This window comes from Marmota monax, unplaced genomic scaffold, assembly GCF_021218885.2.
Source record: "Marmota monax isolate L192 unplaced genomic scaffold, Marmota_monax_Labrador192_F-V1.1 WCK01_AAM20220418_F8-fsc00042, whole genome shotgun sequence".
NCBI lineage: Eukaryota > Metazoa > Chordata > Mammalia > Rodentia > Sciuridae > Marmota > Marmota monax.
In genome coordinates, this window is record NW_026693008.1 from 12,707,091 (window position 1) to 12,734,237 (window position 27,147).

Sequence of the window (27,147 nt, forward strand, 5' to 3'; positions counted from 1 at the left end):
GGAGACAGTACTTTCTTTTGAGTTCCACTAACATTTATTACTACCATTTTAAACCATGTTCCAGTTAAGTAACTTTTGAAGTTACTTAACATTCTGTAGCCAAGCAAATCTTCAGATTATCTCTCCATCTAGAAACTGTGGGAGCTGCATCTAACCATACCTACCTCTGTAAGCATTCTTAGGGAACTAGAATTAAGAAAGGAACTTCTAGAGGAATCACCAATGACAGCTGGAATATTTTACACTAATATTATGACTTAATCTTATGTTCAAGTTATTCAAACAGTTAACAGGCAAGAATATCTTTAAACTGCTCTCCTGCTACCTGGGGATGCCAGTCATAATTGGTATCAGGAACTCTATTTAAGACTCCCTTGAGGAAAGGACTGTGCAGATGTGTTGCCCCTCAAAATACTTCATGTTAAAATTGAGGAAGGGGCAGGGGGTATTGCTCAGTGGTAGAGTACTTGCCAAACATGTACAAGGCCCTGGGTTCAATTCCTAGCAATGAAAATTAAAAAAATACATTAAGGAAGATACTTATCAAGCCTCCAGATCTATTCAACAGTTTACAGAAAACATGGGATAGAGAAAAAAGCTAAACCATCTCATGAGAAAGCAATTCCCAAATCCAGGATAGAAAACATTCTATAAATCAGGTGCACTCCTGTAATCCTAGTGATCGCAAGTTTTAGGCCAGCCTCTCGACTTAGCAAGACCCATCTCAAAATTAAAACAACAACAACAACAAAAGGGTTGGGGATATGATTCAGTGACAGAGCATTCCTGGATTCAATCCCCATATAAGTAAATAAATAAATGAATAAATAAAATAATAACAACATTCTATAAATTACCCATTTTCTCCAATGAATCAATGGTGAAGGGGTAAAGAAAGGGGTAGAAAATTTTTTCAGAATAAAATCCATAAGAAATGGGTGAACCATGTCAAAATTCCAATTTAGAAAGAATTCCTTAACATCACCTAATACACAGCCCAAAGTCAAAAGTGAAAGAATACATTAACCTTACCAATCTCGTTAGATATAAGGCAAGGTAGTTTATGTTAAAAACAAAACAAAATTAAAAAAAAACCTTGTGAGTTGTGAGGCAGAGATATATACCAACATGCTAATGAGTGAAATTATATGTGACTGAGGTTTGCTTAGAACACTCCTAAAAATAAGGCATGGTAAGACTGGAAGAGACCAGTGATCCCAAAACCTGGCTGATGGGTATGGGGGGGGGGTTGCTCACTTACTATTCTCTCTACATTTCTAATGTGGGAAAATCACAAGGTATCATGTTCAATACACTAAATTATCCAACTTAGAAAATTGTAACTTCTGGTCAATCTGGTGAGGGTACAGTGAAAATGGTACACATAGAGTCAATGATGACAGTAAAAACTACTTACAAACAGGGTGTAGTGGCACATACCTGTAATCCCAGCAGCTCAGGAGGCTGAGGCAGGAGGATCACAAATTCAAAGCCAACCTCAGTATCTCAGTAAGACCCTAAGCAACTTAGTGAGACCCTGTCTCAAAATAAAAAATAAAAAGGTTGGGGATATAGCTCAGTGGTTAAGTACCCCTGGGTTCTATCCTTAGTACCAAAACAAAACAGAAAAACAAATCCTACCATGACATCAAGAAGTGTCAATACATCGCAAAAGCAGCGTGGATATACAAATATCTTGGCTTAATATTCCTACACATGAGAATTTCCCAAAAGGAATCATTCAAAAAGATGAAAAGACTGTTGCACCTTGATCTAAATAGTGATGAGTTCGAAATAATGGATTAGCTATTACATATGGGGAGTACAATATGCTCCAGGAACTCTATCAAAGGCTTTCTATACATTATTCTATAAATAACCCTTTAAAGAAAGTACTGTCTTTCCACAGATGAAGAAAGCAAGTCACAGAGCTAGGAAGGGGCAGACCTGGAAATCCAGGCTAGGTTGGCTTCAGGATGCACAATTTCTGGTCCTCCCCTAAATTTCCCTGAGATCCAAATGTCAGGCAATAGGAGATGTTTAATCAAACTATAGGATATCCACTGGGTAACCACTGTGTCAAAATCAACAAGTATATTTACAAAGCCAAGCAATGTGGGAAAATGCCAAGCTAATAAAACAAAGAATGAAAACTGTTTCTGAGGGCACCCATGAAATACATATACACATATGTGGAAAAGCTTCTCAGGAGAATACACAAGATGAAAATCATGGTTGTATCAGAAGGGAGGGCTCCTGATTATGGGCCATATACTTATGCTATTTTTACAATTCAAAAAAGTAAAAGGTGGGGAGCTGGAATTATGGCTCAGTGGTAGAGTATTTACCTTGCATATCCATCTACAACTAAAAAATATTTCTAAAAAATGTAAAAGGTGGGATTGATCCCCAGCACTGCAAAAATAAAAGATAGGAGATAGAATTTTGGGAATGGTGTTTTCATATATACTGGAAACCATCTGTTTCTTCAACTGCATTCTTTTTCTTCTTCTTTGGAAGCCTACTGAAACTAAAGGAAGAAATATTCCCTTTTCCTTCCCTAAATATCTTTCTGATGACCTGTGCTAGGAATTCACTGACTTTGATCAGGAAGCAAAGATTATCCTGAAGTTTTCTCTTGTGGCAGACGAGACATAAAAGGTTACAAGATGAGATGGATGTCTTCAACATACTACAAAAGGGATTTTTTTTTTTTTTAAAGGCAACATCTTAAAGGAATCTACAAAGGACTGCTTCATGATTGAGATTCTACCCAAGTATTGTGAACTTCTGTCTCAGGTCATTAGCAAAATTGGGGGGAAAGAAAGAAAACATCACCAGAGTTGGAGATCAGTTCACCATCTTATCATGGTCAGGGCCAGGCACATCCTATATGTACCTACCAGAATGCTAATCACCCCCAAATCCTACCCCACAATTCTACTTTGCTTTCCTCTTCCTTCCCTGCATCTTCCCTGGAAATACACATCTGACCAGTTCCCAGACAGGTTCATTGCCCAATTATGGAAATGGAAGTGCTTTGGAATCTGTGAAATGCTCTATAGATGGGAGGTTATCCTGATTAAAAATCTGATCTGTGCTCTTGTGCATTTCTTTGGCCACAAATGAATTCTATAGATATTCCTTGGGAAGGAGAAAACAAACAATTAAGTAGATCCCAAGTTATTGTAACCACCAGAATCAAAGTTGCCACAAATAATCAACTTTTTTTTTTTTAATGACAAAGCTCTATAACTGCCCTCAGAATCTTTATCACCTGGAAAAGGCACTAACTGTGAGCCAAACCACATGACCATTTGAGATCCTAAGCAGTATAGGGCAGTACCTGTCACCAAGATAATAACTTAATTGTGAATAGGGGATGTGATAACATTTTAGAGAAAGCCCTTCAAGAGATTCCCCTGGAAGCTGAATAAAGGATCTTGAGGGGGGAAAAAATGAAGGGAACAAATCAGAGAGCCAGCTGGAAAGGAAGGTAGTGCTAAAGCTACTGGCCCATTGGAGCTTTCAGGGAGTTCATGCAACTTTTATCAAAGATTATGCAACGGGCCGGCGCCCCGACTTCGCCATCGGCGGGGCGCGGGAGGCACCGGGCGCGCCGGGAGCCGCAGCCGCAGCCGCAGCTGCAGGTCTGCCTCTCAGGCATTAGCCTTTGTGGAGATGTGAGCGGGACTGAGTCAGGAGCTACCAGGAAGCATGGAGACGGTGGTGATTGTTGCCATAGGGGTGCTGGCCACCATCTTTCTGGCTTCGTTTGCAGCCTTGGTGGTGGTGTGCAGGCAGCGTTACTGCCGGCCCTGAGATCTGCTGCAGCGGTATGATTCCAAGCCCATCGTGGACCTCATCGGAGCCATGGAGACCCAGTCGGAGCCCTCAGAGTTAGAGCTGGATGATGTCGTCATCACCAACCCCCACATCGAGGCCATTCTGGAGAATGAAGACTGGATTGAAGATGCCTCTGGTCTCATGTCCCACTGCATTGCCATCCTGAAGATTTGTCACACTCTGACGGAAAAACTCGTTGCCATGACTATGGGCTCTGGGGCCAAGATGAAGACTTCTGCCAGTGTCAGCGACATCATCGTGGTGGCCAAGCGGATCAGCCCCAGAGTGGACGATGTCGTGAAGTCCATGTACCCTCCGCTGGACCCCAAGCTCCTGGATGCACGGACGACTGCCTTGCTCCTGTCTGTCAGTCATCTGGTGCTGGTGACCAGAAATGCCTGTCATCTGACTGGAGGCCTGGATTGGATTGACCAGTCACTGTCAGCTGCTGAGGAGCACCTGGAAGTCCTTCGAGAGGCTGCCCTGGCTTCTGAGCCAGATAAAAGCCTCCCAGGCCCGGAAGGCTTCCTACAGGAACAGTCGGCCATTTAGTCCTATAGATCAGCAGGTGGTCTCGAGGGCCAATCTGCTGCTATCCTGGGTGGCTTAGCTGAGCCCTTCACTTTTCCCTGTAGAGTTAGTTGTTCTCCAGGGCTCGGGGGTCCCGCCATGTGTTTTAGAGTAAAGCAGAAGCGCCCCATCGTGGATGCCTCTGTTGCAACAGGCAGATGGTGGCTGGAGAATGGTATTCTCATACCAGGGTTAGGGGACATGCCTTTCGCCACCTGTACAGCAGAGTGGGCTGTCAGCTCAATTTCGCTCACCTAGTGTTTTCAAGAAAATTGAGCCACCCTCTAAGAATCCAGTGGTTTCACATAAAAATCAGAATTTCCAACTTCTCTTGGACAATCAGAAGGCGTGGCGAATCTGAACTGCGTTTTCAAAATAGGACAATCATTTGGAGCTGGGTAGAGGTTCGCTCTCCGAGTAAGCCTTCTACTCTGTCCCTGGCCTGATGCGTTTATTTGTGTTACTTCCTGGTCCCTGAGGTGTCTGAGTCCCTCTTTTCTTTTACAGGCTTGGGTCTGAAGCTGAGCACTGCAAAATTGATTATTTCTTTTTTATCATTATGCCTGCGATTTTACCTAGCTACCACTAAGTGAATTTATACATATGTTTTCCTCAAAAAAAAAAAAAAGATTATGCAAAAGCTACTGTTTTTCAAGGCTTTAGGACATCAGAGAAACACACACACACACACACACACACACACACGACAGTTTGCTCAACAGAGAACTTTAAACAATTCAAGTTCAAACAAACAGATTTCCAGGAATTAGGAAGAGAGGAAATTGCAAAGTACTTTGCAAACCACTGAAAAGGCAAGGATATTTAACTATTAAATGTTGGTGATAAAAATGAAGATTTTGTTGTGATAGTATTTGTTTTGGAGTGGGAAGGAGTATTATTGTTTCCTGTAAGGATAGGAAATAATAGTAAGAGTCAGATGGTAATAAATGGTTGTATTTCTAGCAGCCAGCCTTCTTTGACCTCTTACTGGAGACAACACTGAGCTGAGCATTTTGAAAGCATCGTTTCCTTTAGTTCCCATGACAACCCTAGGAACCCAGTCCTACAAATGACTCCCTTTATGAATGAGGAAACTGAAGATCAGATAGGTTCTATAATTTCTTTTGAGGTTGCAGTGACAAGGCTATGATTCAAACCCTGATTGCTTAAAAGTCCAGCCTTCGAACCATTGACAGACAGGTCTATAATTATCCAGTCTCATGGACTGATAGTACTTTTGAAGATTACTGACAATTATCACATTTAGAGCTGATGTCCAACAGGGTCAGCAGCCTTCCTCCTTGCCTTTCTACCTACTGATAAAATGAAAGAGAGTACCACTGCCCAGTTCACTGTAGTAACTGTGAATGTTCTCTGCAAAAGGAGGGAAGAAACAGAAAAATCTGAAAAGTTTTTCATTGTTTATGGCCCATTATTATGAGCCAGGATTCTCAAAGGAAAACATCTAAGTGGCAACACTATGTAGAAGTTTTTCTAATAACCCAAATACTCACCTGTAAAAAAAAAGACTGAGGAAACCCCATGAAGCAACATGGGGTTATTGAGCATGGTTAGGGGGCATACATATTGCTGTCTGGCAGCCTGAGTCTGAATTCTGACTCATTTGCTCTGGGACCCTAATGAGCAAATCTTTCTTAGTTTCCTTAACCCATCCCCCTGCAAAAAAAATTGAAGATGAAAACAGTACCTCTCCATAGGACTGCTGGGGAAACTACATGAGATGATGATGCATGGACAATAAAGGCACACTACAGGGCATGGTGTATATTAGCTTCTACTCCTGGCACAGCCGGCAGGGTAGCCACACCATTTCATTTACTAGGACCCCTGCACTTCATGCCACATTCTTCACAAGCTACAGAATATTCAGGTGTGAAATGAGTTTATTTTATTATTTCCAAAAACTTTTTTTTAAAGTTTGGCCATACTGGGAATGAAACCCAGGGGTGCTCTACCTCTGAGCTACACCCCCAGCCCTTTGTATTTCCTTTTACTTTGAGACAGCCTTGTTAAGTTGACCAGGATAGTCTCAAAATTTTGATTCTCCTGCCTCAGGCTCCTGAGTTGCAACACCATACCTGGCTGGAAGGACTTTTCAAATGACATTTACAAAAGCACTAATTTCAGAATCTTTGCCCAAGCCATGGTCAGTGGTTGAGAAGAGGGAAAGAATCTTTCGATGCTCTTTTTTTGTTGAGATTTGGCACTTGATTTGAATGCTGATTGCACGATGATACCTATTCTGAAAAATTCCATTAGAATTTCAGAAACCCATCCTCAGGGACAGACAGCAACATTTTCTGCTTGTTTAGTTTTATTCTGTGAAGCTGGTGAGGGCTGACAAAAGCTGTTGCTCATGATGATGATCACATGCCAGCAGCTCAGTGAGCCTTCGTGTTTCCTAGGCTTAGCAGAGTCCAACTGCTCCATTCAAGATGTTCATTACTTGGGCATTTGGCACCCGGAGTTGAGTACTTCAGAGCTTCAAGAACAAGCTGCTGGTGCTGCAGTGCATTCTGGGGCTTTGGCTCAGTTTGCACCAATTCCTCTCTCTTCCTATAATGGCTCTATGCTTTTCTTTTGGGAGATTGGCCCTTCTCAACTCTTCAGTGCTTGTGATTTCAGAGGGATGGAGCTCACTCTAATCCCCTTGGAAGCACATGTGATTCAGGACTGAGCCACTAGCAGGCCCCTTCCTATGGTCACAGTGACTGATTCTGGAAGAGGCATGAAAAGCAGGCTTGGGATTTTTGCAGGAAGAACTGGGCAAGAAAGCACCTCAAAGCCAGAAGGAGGCAAGCAGGGCTGCTGTGAGGATTAAAACACATGTGAATGCTCAGTGACTGCCGGTCACACAGCAAGTGCACAGTAAGCATCCGCTGATGATATTCAAGTAGAGATTTTAAAAGTAAGAAAACAACCTCAAGATCTTGCAGATACTCAGAATGCAAGTTCCATGTAAAGCATAACAACCAACCATCCACACTGTTATAAAAAATAAAGTCCTATTCTTGTTTTTCCAACTTACCTGCCTTGTTAAATTTACAACAAGCATGGATGTAAGTATTACTGTTGCCATTTTACAGAGAAGAAAACTAAGACTCAGAGGGATTAAGTAACTAGATTAAGGTGGCAGGTTCTAAGTGGTAAAAATAAAGTTCTAACTGGCTGCAAAAGATGGGGGTTCACTAAACTACACCATTTTGTCTCTCCCTGCTTTAAAAGCAAAGAAACAATGTGCCCAAACTAAATAGTAGAAGGAGAAGCTATCCAGAGCTACTAGCACCAAAAATCCCAGCCCTTTAGACTGAGAACTGACTTTGGCCCAGGAGTGAAAATTACTATTCATGATGGCTTGTCTCTAAGTGGGAAGGAGGAGGTCCACGCAGGGACTGAGTGGATCTTTACCACATGTTGCTACTGATCTTCCTCATTGTCGCCCAGAAAAGAGAGAGTCAGGAGAGATCCCTCTGTGGTTGTGGTTGGAGGGAATTCACCGCTGTTTCTTTGGGACAGACTTAGGCATGGCACAACTGCCATCTGCTTGGGGCCTGCAGAAGATGCCTCAGCAGCAGTGAACGTGGTCTCTGTCTCTTGCACAAGCTGTCTGGGCTAAAGGTGAATGTACGTCCTGAGGGCATTTTCCCACTGGTTCCAGTGTGTGACAGACACACCAAGGCCTCCTATTTGGCCCGAATTATTAAAAGCCCATAATTGGAACCTAAGAGAGCTCAGCCACCCCTGTGGCCCTGCAACTTAAAAGAAGGTCTGCTCATGATGGCTAAATAATGCACCTTTACCATGCTTCCTTTTCTTGGCACCAGGGATTGAATCCAGAGGTGCTTACCACTGAACCTCATCCTCCATCTCCAGCCCTTTTGACTTTTTATTTTGAGACAGTGTCTCACTAAATTGCCAAAGGTCTCAATAAGTTGCTGAGGCTGGTCTTGAATTTGTAATCCTCTTGCCTCAGACTCCCAAGCTGCTGGGATTACATGCTTGCACCACAGTAACCAGTCAAGCCTGCTTTTAAGAGGTAATGTCACGCGAATAACAAACTTGCCAACCCCCATGCAGCTGTGGCTCAGAGGCCCAATACTCTTGCTGTGGAAATTCCAATATGTATTTTGCCTTTAAATCTTTGGAATGCTGATTTAAAAGCCTGAAGCCAGAATGCTCTAACAAAGAGTGGGCTGTCTTGTCTCTGAAATGGCAGCATTTCAGAGGTCAGGGCAGGAGCCCCCACCCTCAGATTCATCAATCGATGAGATACATAGAGAGGGATTTGTTTTCAACATTCAAGAAGATCAGGATTTGAGCAATGTCCCCCAAACTCTATTAAGTATAGGACTATTTTCCAGTTCCCCAAATACCAGCAACAGTGTTTTTTTTTTTTTAATTTTTTATTGTTGGTTGTTCAAAACATTACAAATTTCTTGACATATCATATTCCTCACTTTGATTCAAGTGGGTTATGAACTCCCACCTTCACCCCATACACAGATTGCAGAATCACATCAGTTACACATCCATTGATTTACATATTGCCATACTAGTGTCTGCTGTGCTCCGCTGCCTTTCCCATCCTCCACCCTCCCCCCTCCCCACCTCTCCCCTCCCCTCCCCTCCTCTCTCTCTACCCCCTCCACTGTATAACCCTGAGGGTCTCCTTCCATTTCAATGCAATTTCCCTTTTCTCTCCCTTTCACTCCCACCTCTCATCCCTGTTAAATGTTAATCTTCTTCTCCTGCTCTTCGTCCCTACTCTGATCTTAGTTACTCTCCTTATATCAAAGAAGACATTTGGCATTTGTTTTTTAGGGATTGGCTAGCTTCACTTAGCATAATCTGCTCTAATGCCATCCATTTCCCTGCAAATTCTATGATTTTGTCATTTTTTAATGCAGAGTAATATTCCATTGTGTATAAATGCCACATTTTTTTTTTATCCATTCGTATATTGAAGGGCATCTAGGTTGGTTCCACAGTCTTGCTATTGTGAATTGTGCTGCTATGAACATCGATGTAGCAGTGTCCCTGTAGCATGCTCTTTTTAGGTCTTTAGGGAATGGACCAAGAAGGGGAATAGCTGGGTCAAATGGTGGCTCCATTCCCAGCTTTCTAAGAAATCTCCATACTGCTTTCCAAATTGGCTGCACCAATTTGCAGTCCCACCAGCAATGTACAAGTGTACCCTTTTCCCCACATCCTCGCCAGCACTTGTTGTTGTTTGACTTCCTAATGGCTGCCAATCTTACTGGAGTGAGATGGTATCTTAGGGTGGTTTTGATTTGTATTTCTCTGACTGCTAGAGATGGTGAGCATTTTTTCATGTACTTGTTGATTGATTGTATGTCCTCCTCTGAGAAGTGTCTGTTCAGGTCCTTGGCCCATTTGTTGATTGGGTTGTTTGTTCTCTTATTGTCTAATTTTTTGAGTTCTTTGTATACTCTGGATATTAGGGCTCTATCTGAAGTGTGAGGAGTAAAGATTTGTTCCCAGGGTGTAGGCTCCCTATTTACCTCTCTTATTGTTTCTCTTGCTGAGAAAAAACTTTTTAGTTTGAGTAAGTCCCATTTGTTGATTCTAGTTATTAACTTTTGTGCTATGGGTGTCCTATTGAGGAATTTGGAGCCCGACCCCACCGAATGTAGGTCGTAGCCAACTTTTTCTTCTATCAGACGGCGCGTCTCTGATTTGATATCAAGCTCCTTGATCCATTTTGAATTCACTTTTGTGCATGGCGAGAGAAAGGGATTCAGTTTCATTTTGTTGCATATGGATTTCCAGTTTTCCCAGCACCATTTGTTGAAGATGCTATCCTTCCTCCATTGCATGCTTTTAGCCCCTTTATCAAATATAAGATAGTTGTAGTTTTGTGGATTGGTTTCTGTGTCCTCTATTCTGTACCATTGGTCCACCTGCCTGTTTTGGTACCAGTACCATGCTGTTTTTGTTACTATTGCTCTGTAGTATAGTTTGAAGTCTGGTATCGCTATACCGCCTGATTCACACTTCCTGCTTAGCATTGTTTTTGCTATTCTGGGTCTTTTATTTTTTCCATATGAATTTCATGATTGCTTTCTCTATTTCTACAAGAAATGCCGTTGGGATTTTGATTGGCATTGCATTAAACCTATAGAGAACTTTTGGTAATATTGCCATTTTGATGATGTTAGTTCTGCCTATCCATGAACAGGGTATATTTTTTCCATCTTCTAAGATCTTCTCCTATTTCTCTCTTTAGGGTTCTGTAGTTTTCATTGTATAAGTCTTTCACCTCTTTTGTTAGGTTGATTCCCAAGTATTTTATTTTTTTTGAAGATATTGTGAATGGAGTGGTTGTCCTCATTTCCATTTCAGAGGATTTGTCGCTGATATACAGGAATGCCTTTGATTTATGTGTGTTGATTTTATATCATGCCACTTTGCTGAATTCATTTATTAGCTCTAATAGTTTCTTTGTAGAGCCTTTTGGGTCTGCTAGGTATAGAATCATATCATCTGCAAATAGTGATAATTTAAGTTCTTCTTTTCCTATTTTTATGCCTTTAATTTCTTTCGTCTGTCTAATTGCTCTGGCCAGTGTTTCGAGAACTATGTTGAACAGAAGTGGAGAGAGAGGGCATCCCTGTCTTGTTCCAGATTTTAGAGGGAATGCCTTCAGTTTTTCTCCATTCAGAATGATGCTAGCCTGAGGCTTAGCATAGATTGCTTTTACAATATTGAGGTATGTTCCTGTTATCCCTAGTTTTTCTAGAGTTTTGAACATAAAGGGATGCTGTACTTTGTCGAATGCTTTTTCCGCATCTATCGAGATGATCATATGGTTCTTATTTTTAAGTCTATTGATGTGGTGAATAACATTTATAGATTTCCGTATATTGAACCAGCCTTGCATCCCAGGGATGAATCCTACTTGATCATGGTGTACAATTTTTTTGATATGTTTTTGTATCCGATTCGCCAGAATTTTATTGAGGATTTTTGCATCTAGGTTCATTAGAGATATTGGTCTGTAGTTTTCTTTCTTTGAAGTGTCTTTGTCTGGTTTAGGTATCAGGGTGATGTTGGCCTCATAGAATGAATTTGGAAGTTCTCCCTCCTTTTCTATTTCCTGAAGTAGCTTGAAAAGTATTGGTATTAGTTCTTCTTTAAAGGTTTTGTAAAACTCTGCTGTATATCCATCCGGTCCTGGGCTTTACTTAGTTGGTGGTCTTTTGATGGTTTCTTCTATTTCCTCAATTGATATTGGTCTGTTTAGGTTTTCTATATCCTCCTGACTCAATCTGGGCAGATCATATGACTTAAGAAATTTATCTATGCCTTCACTATCTTCTAATTTATTGGAGTATAAGGATTCAAAATAGTTTTTGAGTATCTTCTGTATTTCTGAAGTGTCTGTTGTGATATTGCCTTTTTCATCCCGTATGCTAGTAATTTGAGTTCTCTCTCTTCTTCTCTTCGCTAGCATCGCTAAGGGTCTGTCGATTTTGTTTATTTTTTCAAAGAACCAACTTTTAGTTTTGTCAACTTTTTCAATTGTTTCTTTTGTTTCGATTTCATTAATTTCAGCTCTGATTTTAATTATTTCTTGCCTTCTACTTCTTTTGCTGTTGTTTTGCTCTTCTTTTTCAAGGATTTTGAGATGAAGTATGAGATCATTTATTTGTTGGTTTTTTCTTTTTTTAAGGAATGAACTCCAAGCAATGAATTTTCCTCTTAGAACTGCTTTCAATGTGTCCCATAGATTGCGATATGTTGTGTCTGTGTTTTCATTTATCTCTAAGAATTTTTTAATTTCCTCCTTGATGTCTTCTATAACCCATTGATTATTCAGTAACCTATTGTTCATTCTCCAAGTGATGCATGATTTTTCCTTCCTTCTTTTATCGTTGATTTTCAGTTTCATTCCATTATGATCAGATAAGATGCATGGTATTATCTCTAGTCCTTTATATTGTCTAAGAGTTGCCCTGTGACATAATATATGATCTATTTTTGAGAAGGATCCATGTGCTGCTGAGAAAAAAAGTGTAACTGCTTGATGTTGGGTGGTATATTCTATATATGTCAATTAAGTCTAGGTTATTAATTGTGTTATTGAGTTCTATAGTTTCCTTATTCAACTTTTGTTTGGAAGATCTGTCCAGTGGCGAGAGAGGTGTGTTGAAGTCTCCCATGATTATCGTATGGTGGTCTATTAGACTCTTGAACTTGAGAAGAGTTTGTTTGACGAACATAGCTGCACCATTGTTTGGGGCATAAATATTTATGATTGTTATGTCTTGTTGGTGTATGGTTCCCTTAAGCAGTATGTAGTGTCCCTCTTTATCCCTTTTGATTAACTTTGGCTTGAAATCTATTTTATTTGATATGAGTATGGACACTCCTGCTTGTTTCCGAAGTCCATATGAGTGATATGATTTTTCCCAACCTTTCACCTTCAGCCTATGTATGTCTTTTCCTATCAAATGCGTCTCCTGTAGGCAGCATATTGTTGGGTCTTGTTGTGTGATCCATTCTACTAGCCTGTGTCTCTTAATTGGTGAGTTTAAGCCATTAACATTTAGGGTTATTATTGAGATATGGGTTGTTCTTCCAGCCATATTTGTTTATTTCTGTTACTAAACATGGTTTGTTTTCCTCTTTGATTATTTTCCCCCCCTTTACTGTCCTACCTCCCACTGTTGGTTTACATTGTTATTTTCCATTTCCTCTTCCTGTAATGTTTTGGCGAGGATGCTTTGAAGAGATGGTTTTCTAGCTGCGAATTCTTTAAACTTTTGTTTATCGTGGAAGGTTTTAATTTCATCCTCCATCCTGAAGCTTAATTTCGCTGGATACACAATTCTTGGTTGGAACCCATTTTCTTTCAGTGTTTGAAATATGTTATTCCAGGATCTTCTAGCTTTCAGAGTCTGTGTTGAAAGATCAGCTGTTATCCTGATTGGCTTACCCCTAAATGTAATCTGCTTCCTTTCTCTTGTCGCTTTTAAAATTCTCTCCTTATTCTGTATGTTGGGCATCTTCATTATAATGTGTCTAGGTGTGGATCTCTTATGATTTTGCACATTCGGCGTCCTGTAGGCTTCTAGGATTTGGGATTCTGTCTCATTCTTCAAGTCTGGGAAGTTTTCTTGTATTATTTCATTGAATAGACTGCTCATTCCTTTGGTTTGGAACTCTGTACCTTCCTGTATCCCAATGACTCTTAAGTTTGGTCTCTTAATGTTATCCCATATTTCTTGGATGTTCTGCTCATGGTTTCTTAACAGTCTTGCTGAGCTGTCTATGTTCTTTTCCAGTTGAAATACTTTTGTCTTCATTGTCTGATGTTCTATCTTCTAAGTGTTCTACTCTGCTGGTAGTATTCTCCATTGAGTTTTTAAGTTGGTTTATTGCTTCCTGCATTTCTAGGATTTCTGTTTGTTTGTTTTTTATAACCTCTATCTCCCTGTATAGTTGATCCTTTGCTTCCTGGATTTGTTTGCGTAATTCATTGTCGAAGTGATCTTTCATTGTCTGATTTTGCTGTCTAATGTCTTCCTTGATACTCCAGATCATCTGAAGCATGTATATCCTGAATTCTTTATCTGACATTCCATCTGCTGCAGCTGTTACCTCTTCTAAAGTTGCGTTGACCTGCATTGCTTGTGGTCCTTTCTTTCCTTGTCTTTTCATACTGCTTGCGTTTCTTTCCTGCAGGCGCGGGCGGCGGATCTGCTCTCTCCTTATTCCAATTGGGGTGTCGTGACTACCACACTGGCAGGTCACTGGGCCTGTTCTGGGCGCTGGCGGCGGCTCTGTTCTGCCCCTACTCCAATTGGGGTGCCGAGTGTACCACGCCGGCAGGCCACCGGGCCTGATCCGCTGGTCGGTTGCAGGTTTGCCTACCCTGCAGGCGCGGGCGGCGGCTCTACTCTGCCCCTACTCCAAATGGGGTGACGTGTCTGTCGTACCGGCAGGCCACTGGGCCTGTCCCGCTGGTCGGTCGCAGATCTGCCCACCTTTCGGGCACGGGTGGTGGCTCTGCTCTGCCCCTACTCCAATTGGGGTGTCGTGACTACCCCGCCGGCAGGTCGCTGGGCCTGTTCCTGGCATGGGCGGCGACTCTGCTCTGCCCCTACTCCAATTAGGGTGATGTGTGTACCACGCCAGCAGGCTCCTGGGCCTGATCTGCAGGTTGGTCACAGGTCTGCTCACCCTGCGGGCACGGGTGGCGGTTCCGCTTAGCCCCCACTCCAATTGGGGTCACGTGACCACCACACCGGCAGGGCCTGATCCGGGCGTGGGCAAAGGATCTGCTCTGCCCCTACTCCAGTTGGGGTGATGTGTGTACCACACTGGCAGGCCGCTGGGCCTGACCCGCCAGTCTGTCACAGGTCTGCTTACCTTGCAAGCGCGGGCGGCGGCTCTGCCCTGCCCCTCCTACCACGCCCGTGTACCACTGGGTCGCGGGTCTGCCCACCTTGCGGGCGCGGGTGGCGGCTCCGCTCCGCCCCCTCTCCAATTGGGGTCACGCGGTCACCACGCCGGCGAGCCGCTGGGCCTGCTGCGGGCGCTGGCGGCGGCCCGGCTCCTCCCCCCCAGCAACAGTGTTTAGTGTTTAGTATGTGACTGGCATGTTATGGAGCTTCACAGTGTCCTGTAAAGAAAGTGCCATGATCACCCCATTTTACAATGAAAGAGACTGAGACACAGGAAGAAGTGTCCTATGCCCAAGGATACAGAGCTGGTGAGCAGCAGAGCTGGAGTATGAACTCAAGTGGTGTGGCTAGAGTGTATACTCTTAATCATAATGCCACACTATCTCTTGACCTGATGGATGGTGGCAATATGACAGTGATAGAGGTGGTGGTGATTCTGCTGGTGGCAGTAACTGTGGTAGTGATAATGCTGATAACAGGGGTGACAATGATACCATATCCCTGGTCCTGTGCTAAGCATGTCCCACATATTATCATACTAAATCTACTACTCTTTCAGCAGGTCCCATCATTTTCACCTTCTCCACCTATTTCTCTTCACCTCACCTGCTTGCTACTGTCCCAGCCCAATCTGTTACCATCTCTCACCCAGAAGAGTGCAACACAGCCTGCTCACTGGTCTCCCTGATGCAAACAGCACCTGTACCATCTCATTACCCTTCCCAACCAGAGGGATCTTCAGAATAGTTACATCAGTTCACGGCACCCTCTGTTGTCTAACTCCTCCACTGGCTTCTGCTGCACAAACCTCAATTCCTTGTCACAACTGACAAGACCCTGTAGGATCTGGTTCTGCCACCTCCCCTCACCCACTGTGCTGCAGCATCTCCCTTTTCCTTTTTCCTGACCATGCCAGCCTCACACCAGGCCAGGGCATTTGTATTGGCTGTGTCTGTTGCCCCCAAATCTCTGCAAGGCTGAATTCTTTTAGTCATTGAGGCATCAGCCAAATGATCCCTGCTCAGAGATTCTCTGACCTCCCAGCTATGGGAGATCTTCAACTTCCATCTCTCTCTGGGTCTCCCCTGCCTCCTCTAGCCCTAGCCACCTCAAGACTGGACTGTATCTTTGCTGATTTATGGCTGTTTGCTGTCTCCCCAGGTAGGCAGGCTTCAAGCTCCATGAAGGCAGAGAGCTTGTCCCTTGTGTTTGCTGTTTTTTCACCAGCATATCAAGACAGCGGCCAGCACAGAATGGAGACCAGCGAATATTTACTGATGAAATAACTGAGTTATCTCATTACCCTTCCCAAGAACACTGTTTTAGAAGTAAGGTAACACCCTGTAAGCTTTAATAACACACCCAATGCCATGCACCCAGAAAGTGCTTTTAACTCCAGAGCCCCTGCTCTTAACTCCCAAGAAGTAATCAGCTTGGACTTTTCACCCAACTTCTCTGCATTTCATTGTCATCTTTACCTAAAATAAGAAGACAGAAAGATCTTCATTGTCTCTTCATTACCTTCCAATGGCATTTGGAGTTAAGAGTTTATGTTCTAAATCACAGCCAAGGGTTGGCAAACTTTTTCAATAAAAGGCAAATAGTAGTTATTCTAGGCAGGCTTTCCAGACCATGCCATCTTCATTGCAACTACTCAACTCTGCTAATGCAGAATGAAAGCAGTCATGGACAATAAATAAATAAAAGAATGTGCTGAATTTCAATAAAACTTTATTCATAAAAGCAGACAGCAGGTCAGGCTTGGTTAAAATTTGCTGATACCTGCACTAGACCTGTGGAGAAGCAGCCCGTGGTTCTCATTTGTCACTCATTATTTTGAGGCCTGCTTATCTGAGACAAAGATCTCCTCTTTCCCAGCAGAAATAATTTCAGAAGAAATAATCAGCACTTTAAGAAAAGTTGAGGTTTTCTTCCCAGTTTTATGGTAACTAGTCATCATATTCACAGAAACAGAAATGCCTCTTGTGTTTTTCTCAACCTAAACTTCATTAACCTTTGGGTGAGCCTGGCAGCAGGGGATTCACAAAGAACAGGCAACAGGACTTGTGTCCAGGCTCAGGGAGGAGTCGGGAGGGCAAAGGTCTGGAATGAGTTACAGAGGAATCTAGAACTTTGACATATCTACTAAATCAGGATTTCAATGACAACTTTGGTTAGGAGGGTCAGTGGAGGCAATATGGAGAGTGTATGATGCACTGGGGTCTAAGGAGGTAGGCAGAGACCTGAGCTTAATGGGAAGGCCCTTTACTTCCATAATCTTCCTTCTCCTTCCCTCTCCTCTTTTCCTTTTTTCTTTGCCAAGCTGGGGATGGAACCCAGGGCCTTGTGCATGCTAGGCAAGCACTCTACCACTGAGCCATATTCCCAGCCCAAGAAGGCCCTTGTCTACACCCCTATCATTTCAGCTGTCCCTGACGCTTTTACATCTGCTGTGATTTTTTTTCCTTAAGGAACTTGAAAAATCATAGCAAAATACTATGGATAATGTAATAAACATTAATTTTCCCATCACTGAGAATTAATAATTTGATGTTTTGTTAAATTTGTGTCCAGTCCTTTTTTATTTTTAATAGATGAAAGAAATAAAGCATTGCCAATATGGCTGATATCACCTTTTCCCACATCCCACATTAGTTGTCCCCAAGGATACCTAGACTATCCTACAATTAGGATTTATGTCCCTATCCTACCAGTCCATTTATCATTACAAAAAAATTTATTGAGATAAAAGTCATAACATAAAATTCATCATTTTAAACATTTTATAGCATGCAATTCATGCTAAGTGAAGTTAGCCAATCCCAAATAACCAAATGCTGAATGTTTTCTTTGATGTAAGGAGGCTGATTCATAGTGGGACAGGGAGAGGGAGCATGGGAGGAATAGATGGACTCTAGATAGGGCAGAGGGGTTAGAGGGGAAGGGAGGGGGCATGGGTTTAGAAATGATGGTGGAATGTATGAAGACATGAATTAGTGTGAATATACTTTGTATACAACCAGAGATATAAAAAATTGTGCTCTATATGTGTAATAAGAATTGTAATGCATTCTGCTGTCATATATAAGTAAAAAAAAGAAAAGAAAAAAAAGCATGCAATTCAGTGGTGATAATTATAGTCACAATGGTGTACAACTATAGCAACTAATTCCAGAACATTTCCATCATTCAAAAAGAAACCCCATATCTTCTAAATCTCCCCTCCCCATCCACTCACAACTATTAATCTATTTTTTGTCTTTATGGATTTGGTTACTCTGGATATTTCCTATCAACAGAGTCATAATGGATATATAAGACCATTGGTATTTCACTTATTTTGTTTAGCATAGTATTTTTAAGTTTGGTGCATTTTGTAGTATTCACTCCTTTTTATGCCTAAGTAATATCCCCTTGTTTGGATACACCAAATTGTGCTTATTCATTCATGGGTTGATGAACGTTTGGGCTATTTCCACTTTTTGGATATTATGAATAGTGCTTCTATGAACATTCCTGTTCAAGTATCTATTTGAGTCCCTGTTTTTGAGTCTTTGGGGTATATACCTAGGAGTGAAATTGCTAGTTCATATGATAAGTCTATGTTTAACTTTTTCAGGAACTGCCAAACTCTCTTCCACAGTAGCTACCCTATTTATATTCCCAGCAGTTCCATACAAGAATTCCAGTTCTCTACTTCCTCACCAGCACTGGTTATTTTCCATCCTTTTTTATTATAGCCATCCTGGTAGACATGAAATAATATGTCATTGTGGTTTTGATTTGTATTTCTCTAATGCCAATCAATACTGAGCATCTTTTCATGTTTTTACTGTTTATTTATGTATTTTCTTTGGAGACTATTTCTAACTTTTGACCTCTATATTTATTCCAGTCATCCACAAATATTAGTAGTAATGTTTTCTGAGAGTATTTAGGACCTAAATATTTTCTCCACTTACCATTGTTTTTGAACGCCTCCTACCTAGTTTAATATTGCTCTAATCCAAAGCTTAACTGCATCAGGTGTTCCCTACACCATATTTATCTCTTCTCTTGTGAGATGAATGCTTACATATTTTCTGTTTATGTATTTTTTCTTCTCTTTTTAACTGTTATAAAATGTATTTCACTTCCCTCTACAAGCCTGCTGCATTCCTGAGACAGGATCTCAAACTTGTTATTTATAAGGCAGGATCACAGGATGTGCACATTTACAATCTTGCCAGATGTGCAGTTGTGTTTTTTTTTTTTTTTTAACATATGTATGGAAAACCAAATACAAGTCTGAATCACACTTCAGGAGACTCCTCAGCCCGGCCTGTGTATATCACACCTGCACATTCACCAACCTGGATAACTGCTTAATTTTTCTGACTTTTCACTATTCTTAAGTGCCAATTCAAGCCTTCCAATCATGAGGCAGCATCAGGAAACAAGTCTTCTGCACTACCTCTGGCAGAGCAGTGACTCCCAAGGGGTGGTCCATGGACCAGCAGCGTCAATGGCACCTCTGAACTTGTGAAGAGTGCACATCTTGGACCCAAATCAGAAACACTATAAGTCCTCCATGTGAGACTGACAGAAACAAACATGTGAGAACCATTATGTGGGAGCTTTGCCATTTTGCAAATGAGAAGCTGAGGAAAAGGACCAATCATCTAACATGAGGTTGAAATGAACAGGCCAAGAGAGGAGTGCATGCTTATATGTAAGAACCTACACAGCACTGGGAGAGGGCAATGGTATAGAGAATGAGGCTTGTCCACGACCACAGAGAACAGGGTTCAACTTCTGTTCCTACAGGGTGGTAGTGATGGGAACACTGCAAGCTCCTTAACTTTCTCGATCTTACCTGAGAGCGCCTTTGAGGGATAAAAGATGTTACACCAAAGGTTAGATGTTAAATGACACCATGTTTCTGAAATATCCAGAATAAGTGACTTCATAGAGATAGGAAGTAGATTAGTGGTTGCCAGGGCCTGGGGTGTGGGGACATGAGTAATTGCTTAATGAGCAGGCAGGTTTCCCTTTGGTCGACAACACTGTTTTGCTTTCAGATAGAAGTGATGTTCTCACACCACACTGCACAACATTCTGAGATGGGACTGTACACTTTTAAATGGTTATGGGATTGAATTTTATCTCAATTAAATTTTAAAAAAGGCAAGTATAACATGGAAAATGCTTTGGCCACCATTGGGTATGAAGTGGAAAGCAATCATCAGGGTTGGGGACAGAGCTAAGGGGCAGAGTGCTTGCCTACCATGCCTGAGGCCCTGGTTCAGTGCCCAGTACTGCAAAAACAAACAAGCAAACAATGATGACAGATAGTAGGTATTACCACTATAAAAAGTTGTAGCCAGAGGTAAGAAAACCTGAAGTTGAAAAACTGGGTATTATATAGATATTAAAAATACTAAGGACCATATCAACAATAATAATGCCCTGTGTACCACCAAGGAATACAAGCAAGCCTCAAAACTGTCTGTACCTCATGTCAGCTTGTCTGTCTGTACATGTAATTGCACATTCAGGAGCACTAGCCTCCAAAATACGAAGAGTGGTAAAATTATGTTCTAATAATCTGTTTTAATGTTTATTTTTATTTTATGATTTCCTGCAATACCCATGAAATGCTAGTATAATAAATAAGACTTTGGAAGTGTGAAAAATAAATGTAATAGGGTATTTTTAACTTTTTAAGATAAACTGTGGTCACCAAAAATGTTCTGAAGATAAGCTCTCTTTTTGTGTATTCACAATTTTAGTATTAATTGTTCTTTGGAGGGGAGGACATGGAAGGGATTGAACCCAAGGGCCCTTTAAAGGAGTAGGCTTTGAACTTGCGATCCTCCTGCCTGAGCCTCTGAAGATGCTGGGATTACAGATATGTGCCATCATTCCTGGTTAGCAATTTTTTTTTTTTGAAGAGAGAGAAAGAGAGAGAGAGAGAATATGAGAATTTTAATATTTATTTATTTTTTTTTTAGTTTTCGGTGGACACAACATCTTTCTTTGTATGTGGTGCTGAGGATTGAACCCGGGCCGCACGCATGCCAGGCGAGCGCACTACCACTTGAGCCACATCCCCAGCCTAGCAATTTTTTTTTAAAGTAAGTGTTCACACTTATTGCACGCTTTAAAATAAGACAATTTTAACACGAGCTAAATGTTAGATAAAATAATTCAGAGTAAGATCTCTTTAATTAGTTGTTACTTCCATTTCCAAAGGTCTAAGCCACATGAAAGAACAATATCATTCCCTCAGAAGAAGAACCATTTCTCTTGAGCAGAAAGACTTAAGTGTACTACACTCTATCCTCTCATTTTCATACCACACAGAAAATGACCCAGAAGGTACAGCACAGCCTATACTGTAGGGCTAAAATGGGGCCTGATAAATAATTTGCCCTGTGCTGAGTCACTCACAGCTCACCCCTGACCTCTGTAGAAAAGAATAGAAAAACTGAATCATGCACCTCCACACAACCTTCCTGTGGGAAAAAAAGTTTTTTCAGAGATCAAGAAATGGCTTAAGTCTTTTGTTTCCTAAAAGGAGAAAAAGTGACTTAAGTCTTTTTCCCCTCAATTTACCAAAAGGGAGAAAAATGAGGCCTCTCAGGAAAATGGCTGGTGTTTAGCATGAGCAGTTCTGCAACAAAAATGATTTTTCTGACATCTCAGGAGGCCAAGGTGCTGTTTGCATGAAATTAACACAAGCCACCTGCTCACTTGGGGGCCTCTCCTCATCCTCTGTGCTTCAGAGAGAACTACTCATGAATGCATGAGGTCAAGAGAATGATTTTAGGCAGAAACAAATTGAAAAACAGATGTTTGTTTTCAATCAAGAGTTGATGAAAATGTACTAAAGGAATAAAGGCCAGCTCCTCCCTAGAGGGAAGGGAGCCTGCTGTAGGATATGGGATTTGGGGTTTCTGTATACTTTATTCAGAGAAATGTCCAGTTAACTTTAATCTATTATAATACTTGAGGAAATGGTAACTAGTTGAGTAAACATTTAAATTAAAAATCAGTTCTGAAACATTACAAACCCCTCCATGTGATTATTCTAATAAGCTGCCTCACTCATTCATTCTATGACTTATCTATTCAATGATTCATTCATTCGTCCACAGAGTCCTTCCCATAGATCAGACACAATCCTGTGTCTGGGATGCCAGTGTGGTTTCAACCCCCACCCATTCTAAAGATCCTTAAAAGACAGCCAGACAAAATACATTCTAAAGACGAGTATTAGAGATTTTTTTCTTTTATTTATTTATTTATTTATTTATATTTATTTGGTGGTACTGGGGTCTTAAACCAGGTCCTCTTTAATGCTAAGCACACATCTTACCAGTGCGCTCTCTCTCCCTAACCCCTAAAAAAAGACTTTATTTAAAAGAAAAAAGAAGAAACAAGCAAAGAATCCAGACTTTATTCCACTGTGCTGCCATACTCCCAAAAAAGCATGACCAGCTGAGCACACAGTAAAGAGACCCAGTCTCATGGTCCCCAACCCTTGCCTCAGGGTCCCACATTAGAGCCATAGTTCCACCAGCTGAGCTGCCTGGAATTGCCTGCTCAATGCAATTAGCCTTCCATCTTTAATTGGCTAGAAAGCTTGCCAAGAAATTTGTCCTGAATAGTCCATCAGGCAGAAAACCTGAGGATAAAAGATGGTCCAATAATTACCACTGGGAACTAAAGAGGATGACTATTCATGAAATAGGCTATTTTGTGAAGCTCCCTGAAGCTGGAGGGCAAAGAATGCTGTGTGGGGCAGAGCCTGTGGAGGCCTGCCCCCTCATAAACCCTCCTCTCCAAGGCCATCACCTCTAGCCAATGAGGTCACAATAAACCGCAACATGTCCTGACACATTGTGCCCTCCCAAGAGTCAACAAGTCACCTGAAAAGGCTGTCAGGATTCACCCCAGCAAGCTGTCCTGTGCTATAGCCACTTGGACAACTTCATTCCAGAACTTCAGGAAGAGAAGCTTCCTTCTGCAGCCAGAGAAGCCTGCATTTCTAACATGCTGCTAAATGTGGGAAAGACCATTAATAACCACCTGATCATACATTTTTGACTCAACAACTCCACTCCAAGGAATATAATCTCTTTTTTTTAAAAAAAATCTTTTTCTTAGTTGTAGTTGGACACAATACCTTTATTTTATCCATTTATTTTTATGTGGTGCTGAGGATCGAACCCAGAGCCTCACACGTGCTAGGCAACCGCTGAACCACAATCCCAGGCCAAATATAATCTCTTGGATATGTGCAAAAATGCAGCTATAAGACTGTTCATCACAGGAGGATTATTAAAAAAAAGAAATACTTTATATGTCCTATGAATTAGAGATAATGGTGGGCCAGGCGTGGTGGAGCATGTCTGTAATCCCAGTGGCTCTGGAGGCTGAGGCAAGAGGATTGAGAGTTCAAAACCAGCCTCAGCAACAGCAAGGTGCTAAGCAACTCAATGAGATTCTGTTTCTAAATAAAATACAAAATAGGACTGGGAATGTGGCTCAGTGGTTAAGTGCCCCTGAGTTCAATCCCCACTTCCACCAAAAAAAGATAATGGTGTGGGAAAAAAACAGTTACTAATATGGCATTATGTAAAAATGTGGATGTGTAATCGATGTGATTCTGCAATCTGTATTTGGGGTAAAAATGGGAGTTCATAACCCACTTGAATCGAATGTATGAAATATGATATGTCAAGAGTTTTGTAATGTTTTGAATAACCAATAAAAAGAATAAAAAAAACCTTCTTATTTATATTTCCCAACTTTTTTATAGTAAATAAACATTTTTACAAAACTAGGGGAAAAAAAACCCTGTGCGGGGGGAGTAAAATTTTATATATATCAATATTTAGAGTTAAGGCTCTGGGTTCAATCCACCAGCACCACACACGTGCGTGTGCGCACACACACACATACATACATACACACACACAACAGATCTAGATTCTATTACTAAAATTCTCATTGAATTTTTTTCACTGTTTTGTTTTGTTTTACTTTTTAATTAAAATCTGGTCAAAAACTGGGAAATGGTACCAGGTACCATAGTGCATGCCTATAATTCCAACAACTCAGGAGGCTGAGGCAGGAAGATCCCAAGTTTGAGGCCCTTAGGGCAAATTAAGGAGACCCTATCTCAAAATAAAATATTTCAAAAAGGGTATGCAACTCAGTGGTAGAGCACCGCTGGGTTCAATCTCTTGTACTGAAACTAAACAAAAAAGCTCTGGGAAATAAGATAATTAAGAAGGCTTTTGGGGGGAAAAAAAGTCATCCATGAACTTTATCAACAGGTAATTTTACTCCTAGAATCTCAAAAAGCAGTACATGGTCATAAAATCTTAACAGGGCAGCAGCTGTGGTACGGATGTGAGGAGGTTTGTCTGCCACCAGAGATGCTGATGGCAGAGGAAAACAACAGCTGGCAGTTTGGTAACGAGAGAGGAGTGACTGAGCTATGAAGAGCTGACCCAAGAACTAAAAAAGCACAAACAGTCCTAAGACATCGAGAGGTCAACACAATCCAGCAAAGTACACTGATGGTCACGTGAGTCACCCAAAAAACACAAATGGTGATTTGTATAAACTGACTCAAAGGCAAAGACCATGATACATATATATATGACTAGATAAATTTGTGCATTTTCCTAGGCACATTTTAAAAGTAGGATTTCATATATATTTGTGTGTTGGCATAAAGGTAGGGGGATATAGTTGTTTTTAAATTTTTAGCTTTTACTGAAGAATATGGGGTGAAGTGTAAACACTCTGTCATTTTCTTAGTAGCACTGTACCAGTGACACTTTTTTGATTTTGACAAAGATACTGTGGTAATTTAAGATGTTCACATAAGGGGAAGCGAGGTGAAGGGTATGTATACAGGAACTCTCTGAATATCTAAAATTGTCCCTTGGTGAAAGTTTATTAAAAATATAAAAGACAAAGAATAGGGTCTTATTTATCTTACATTATCTCTACACTCTGTATCATCCCCCCAAATCTCCAAGGGTCGTAGATAACATTTCAATGATAGGGTTTTCTTATATATATTCACCATTGCTAGGATCCTTTGGCCCCACCCTGCCTTTAGAACCTAACAGCTCAGAACAGAGAGCAAAAGATGGCCCCTCCTCCTTCCCCCTTGCAAAAGGGAGTGACCTTTCTTCATGGAGTATCAAAAAAGTCAGCCTGGTCCCTAGGTTTGCAAAATCTGGGAAAGCAAGTGGCACCACTACCCCCAATCCACTCCTGGGCAGGATCCCAGGGCCCGGAAATGCTTTATCTGACAGGAAGCCTCTTGAGGATGACTTCAACCACCAGACCCTAGGCATTATCTCATCTTGGCGGCGTGTCATCTTCTGTGTTCTCCCTCAAGTTGCTAAGAGGAAATGGGGGATGCAATGTAGTTCTCACAGCCCACCTTGTTCTTAAGTGGCTATTTTTAGCACTTTGAGGCACAGAAATGACTTTTTTTCTTTTCTTTTATTCTGCTTTAGTGGTGCTGGCGATGGAACCCAGGATCTCATGCATGCTAGGCAAATGCTCTTACCACTGAGATACACCCTAGGGTTTTTGTTATTATTGTTGTTTAAAAACAAACATAGTTTTTGCTATGTTACCTAGAATAGTCCCAAACTCCTGGACTCAAGGGATCCTCATTTTTTCAGCCTCATGGGTGGGCTACCACACTTTGCAAAGAGGTTACTTTTTAAGGCCACACAAGACATGCTCTGTTACATTCAAGGAAAGGAAAAACAAATGAAACAACAACAAGGAAAAAAACAAAACGCATTGGCTTAGAGGAGCCAGCCAACAACAGTGAACAATAGGGGGAAAAAAACACTACAATTCAAGGGGGCTGTCAATATTTACTGTGTCCACGGTGTATTTACTATTCAATGGTCATGCAAAACAAATGTTCTAGGACCAGATGTGGCCTGCACCTCTATAGGATCCCAGAGTTTCAAAGCTGAAAAAGAGCAGAGATGTCATCTAGTTCCCACACTGTACAGATTAGAAGGTGGAAGCTCTAAGTACGCTCTCATCAAATGTCCACTTTTAAAAATATCTCTATTACAACACACACTCCCCGAGCCACAGTTCACTGTTTTATCTGTCTTATTTCTCAAATGAGATTAGAAATGTGCGTATACAGAGGGATTCAGTGCTGTGCTGTGAGACAGCATCATAAGTAGTCAATAAAAATTTGTCTGAGACATCAGGATGGAAGCTCTGCTCTGACTCATGCTTCCAGGGACCACTTCCCCACACCTAATTTAAAACTGAGAAAGACAAATTCTATTCCTGAATGGCTGAAACAACAGGTAGGAATTCATTGGGAAATTTACCCAGTGACATATAAAATTAATACTACTTATTAAAATTATTTAAATCTACTTATTTTGTCATATAAAGACCAAAATAACTTTCACTTTCTAGATGAGACTTTCTAGAATGTTGCTTTATTAAATTTCATGGTTAGGAAGTTTTACTGAGATATAAAAGATTTTTCAACAACTATAAAATCAAAATAGCAAAATGCCTACTACAAACATACAGATAGGTATTAAGCAATGCCAAAGCCTTGAGCCCCAGCTTACACCCACCTGATCTTATGAAGTTTAATTAGCAATCTGGGGTACAAAAAATATGGAAAATCCTTCTCTTTGTCTCAAATACATGAATATCTCCAGCTCCTCAATTGTACTAATCAAGTTCAGGATAAAACAGAATGGCAAATTATCACAATCCCCAGATAAACCCACTATATCATCTCAATACAAGAATGAGATGAAGGATCAGCCATGGCTTGCGTTTTTTCAGGAAAAGCTTGAATCAATGCCAACTACTTAGAAGTTTCAAACAGGGGCAAGGAGAAACTTGCTGGCTTCCCATGGGTGGGCTTCCTCAACTGAGTCCCCCTTTCGGCTATAGTGCAGCTTCTGGTCTATGCTATGCAAGATCTTCAGTGTCTTCCAATTAAGATACAACTTACCCCATTAGCTGCCATCAGCTCTGCATGGCTCATGCTCCGACTTTCTCCATCCCCGCAATCAAAGCTGAGCAGAGGAATGAACTATGTATGCCATATGGGATGTATTTGATATAAAACTTAAACATAAGCACCAGCAATTGGATGAGATGTTTCTAAGGCTTTAGTTACATAGTTTCATACCCAGAGACCTCACCCCCATAAAGACTACTTAATTAGAAAAATTCTTGGGTGTGAGTCTATGCATTTCAGGGC

The 27,147-nt window shown here is 41.2% G+C and overlaps 2 protein-coding genes across 5 annotated transcripts in view; one reads left to right on the forward strand and one right to left on the reverse strand.

Annotated features, from left to right (window-relative positions):
- Positions 1-27,147, reverse strand: part of Arhgef3 (Rho guanine nucleotide exchange factor 3) — a 321,024-nt gene that overhangs the window by 87,347 nt on the left and 206,530 nt on the right. The gene's annotated exons all lie outside the window — the stretch shown is intronic.
- LOC124098164 (transmembrane protein 98-like) lies at positions 3,663-5,005 on the forward strand. Its single transcript, XM_046452870.1, is given in 1 exon segment — positions 3,663-5,005. A coding segment is annotated over 1 exon segment (681 nt). The 5' UTR covers positions 3,663-3,717; the 3' UTR covers positions 4,399-5,005.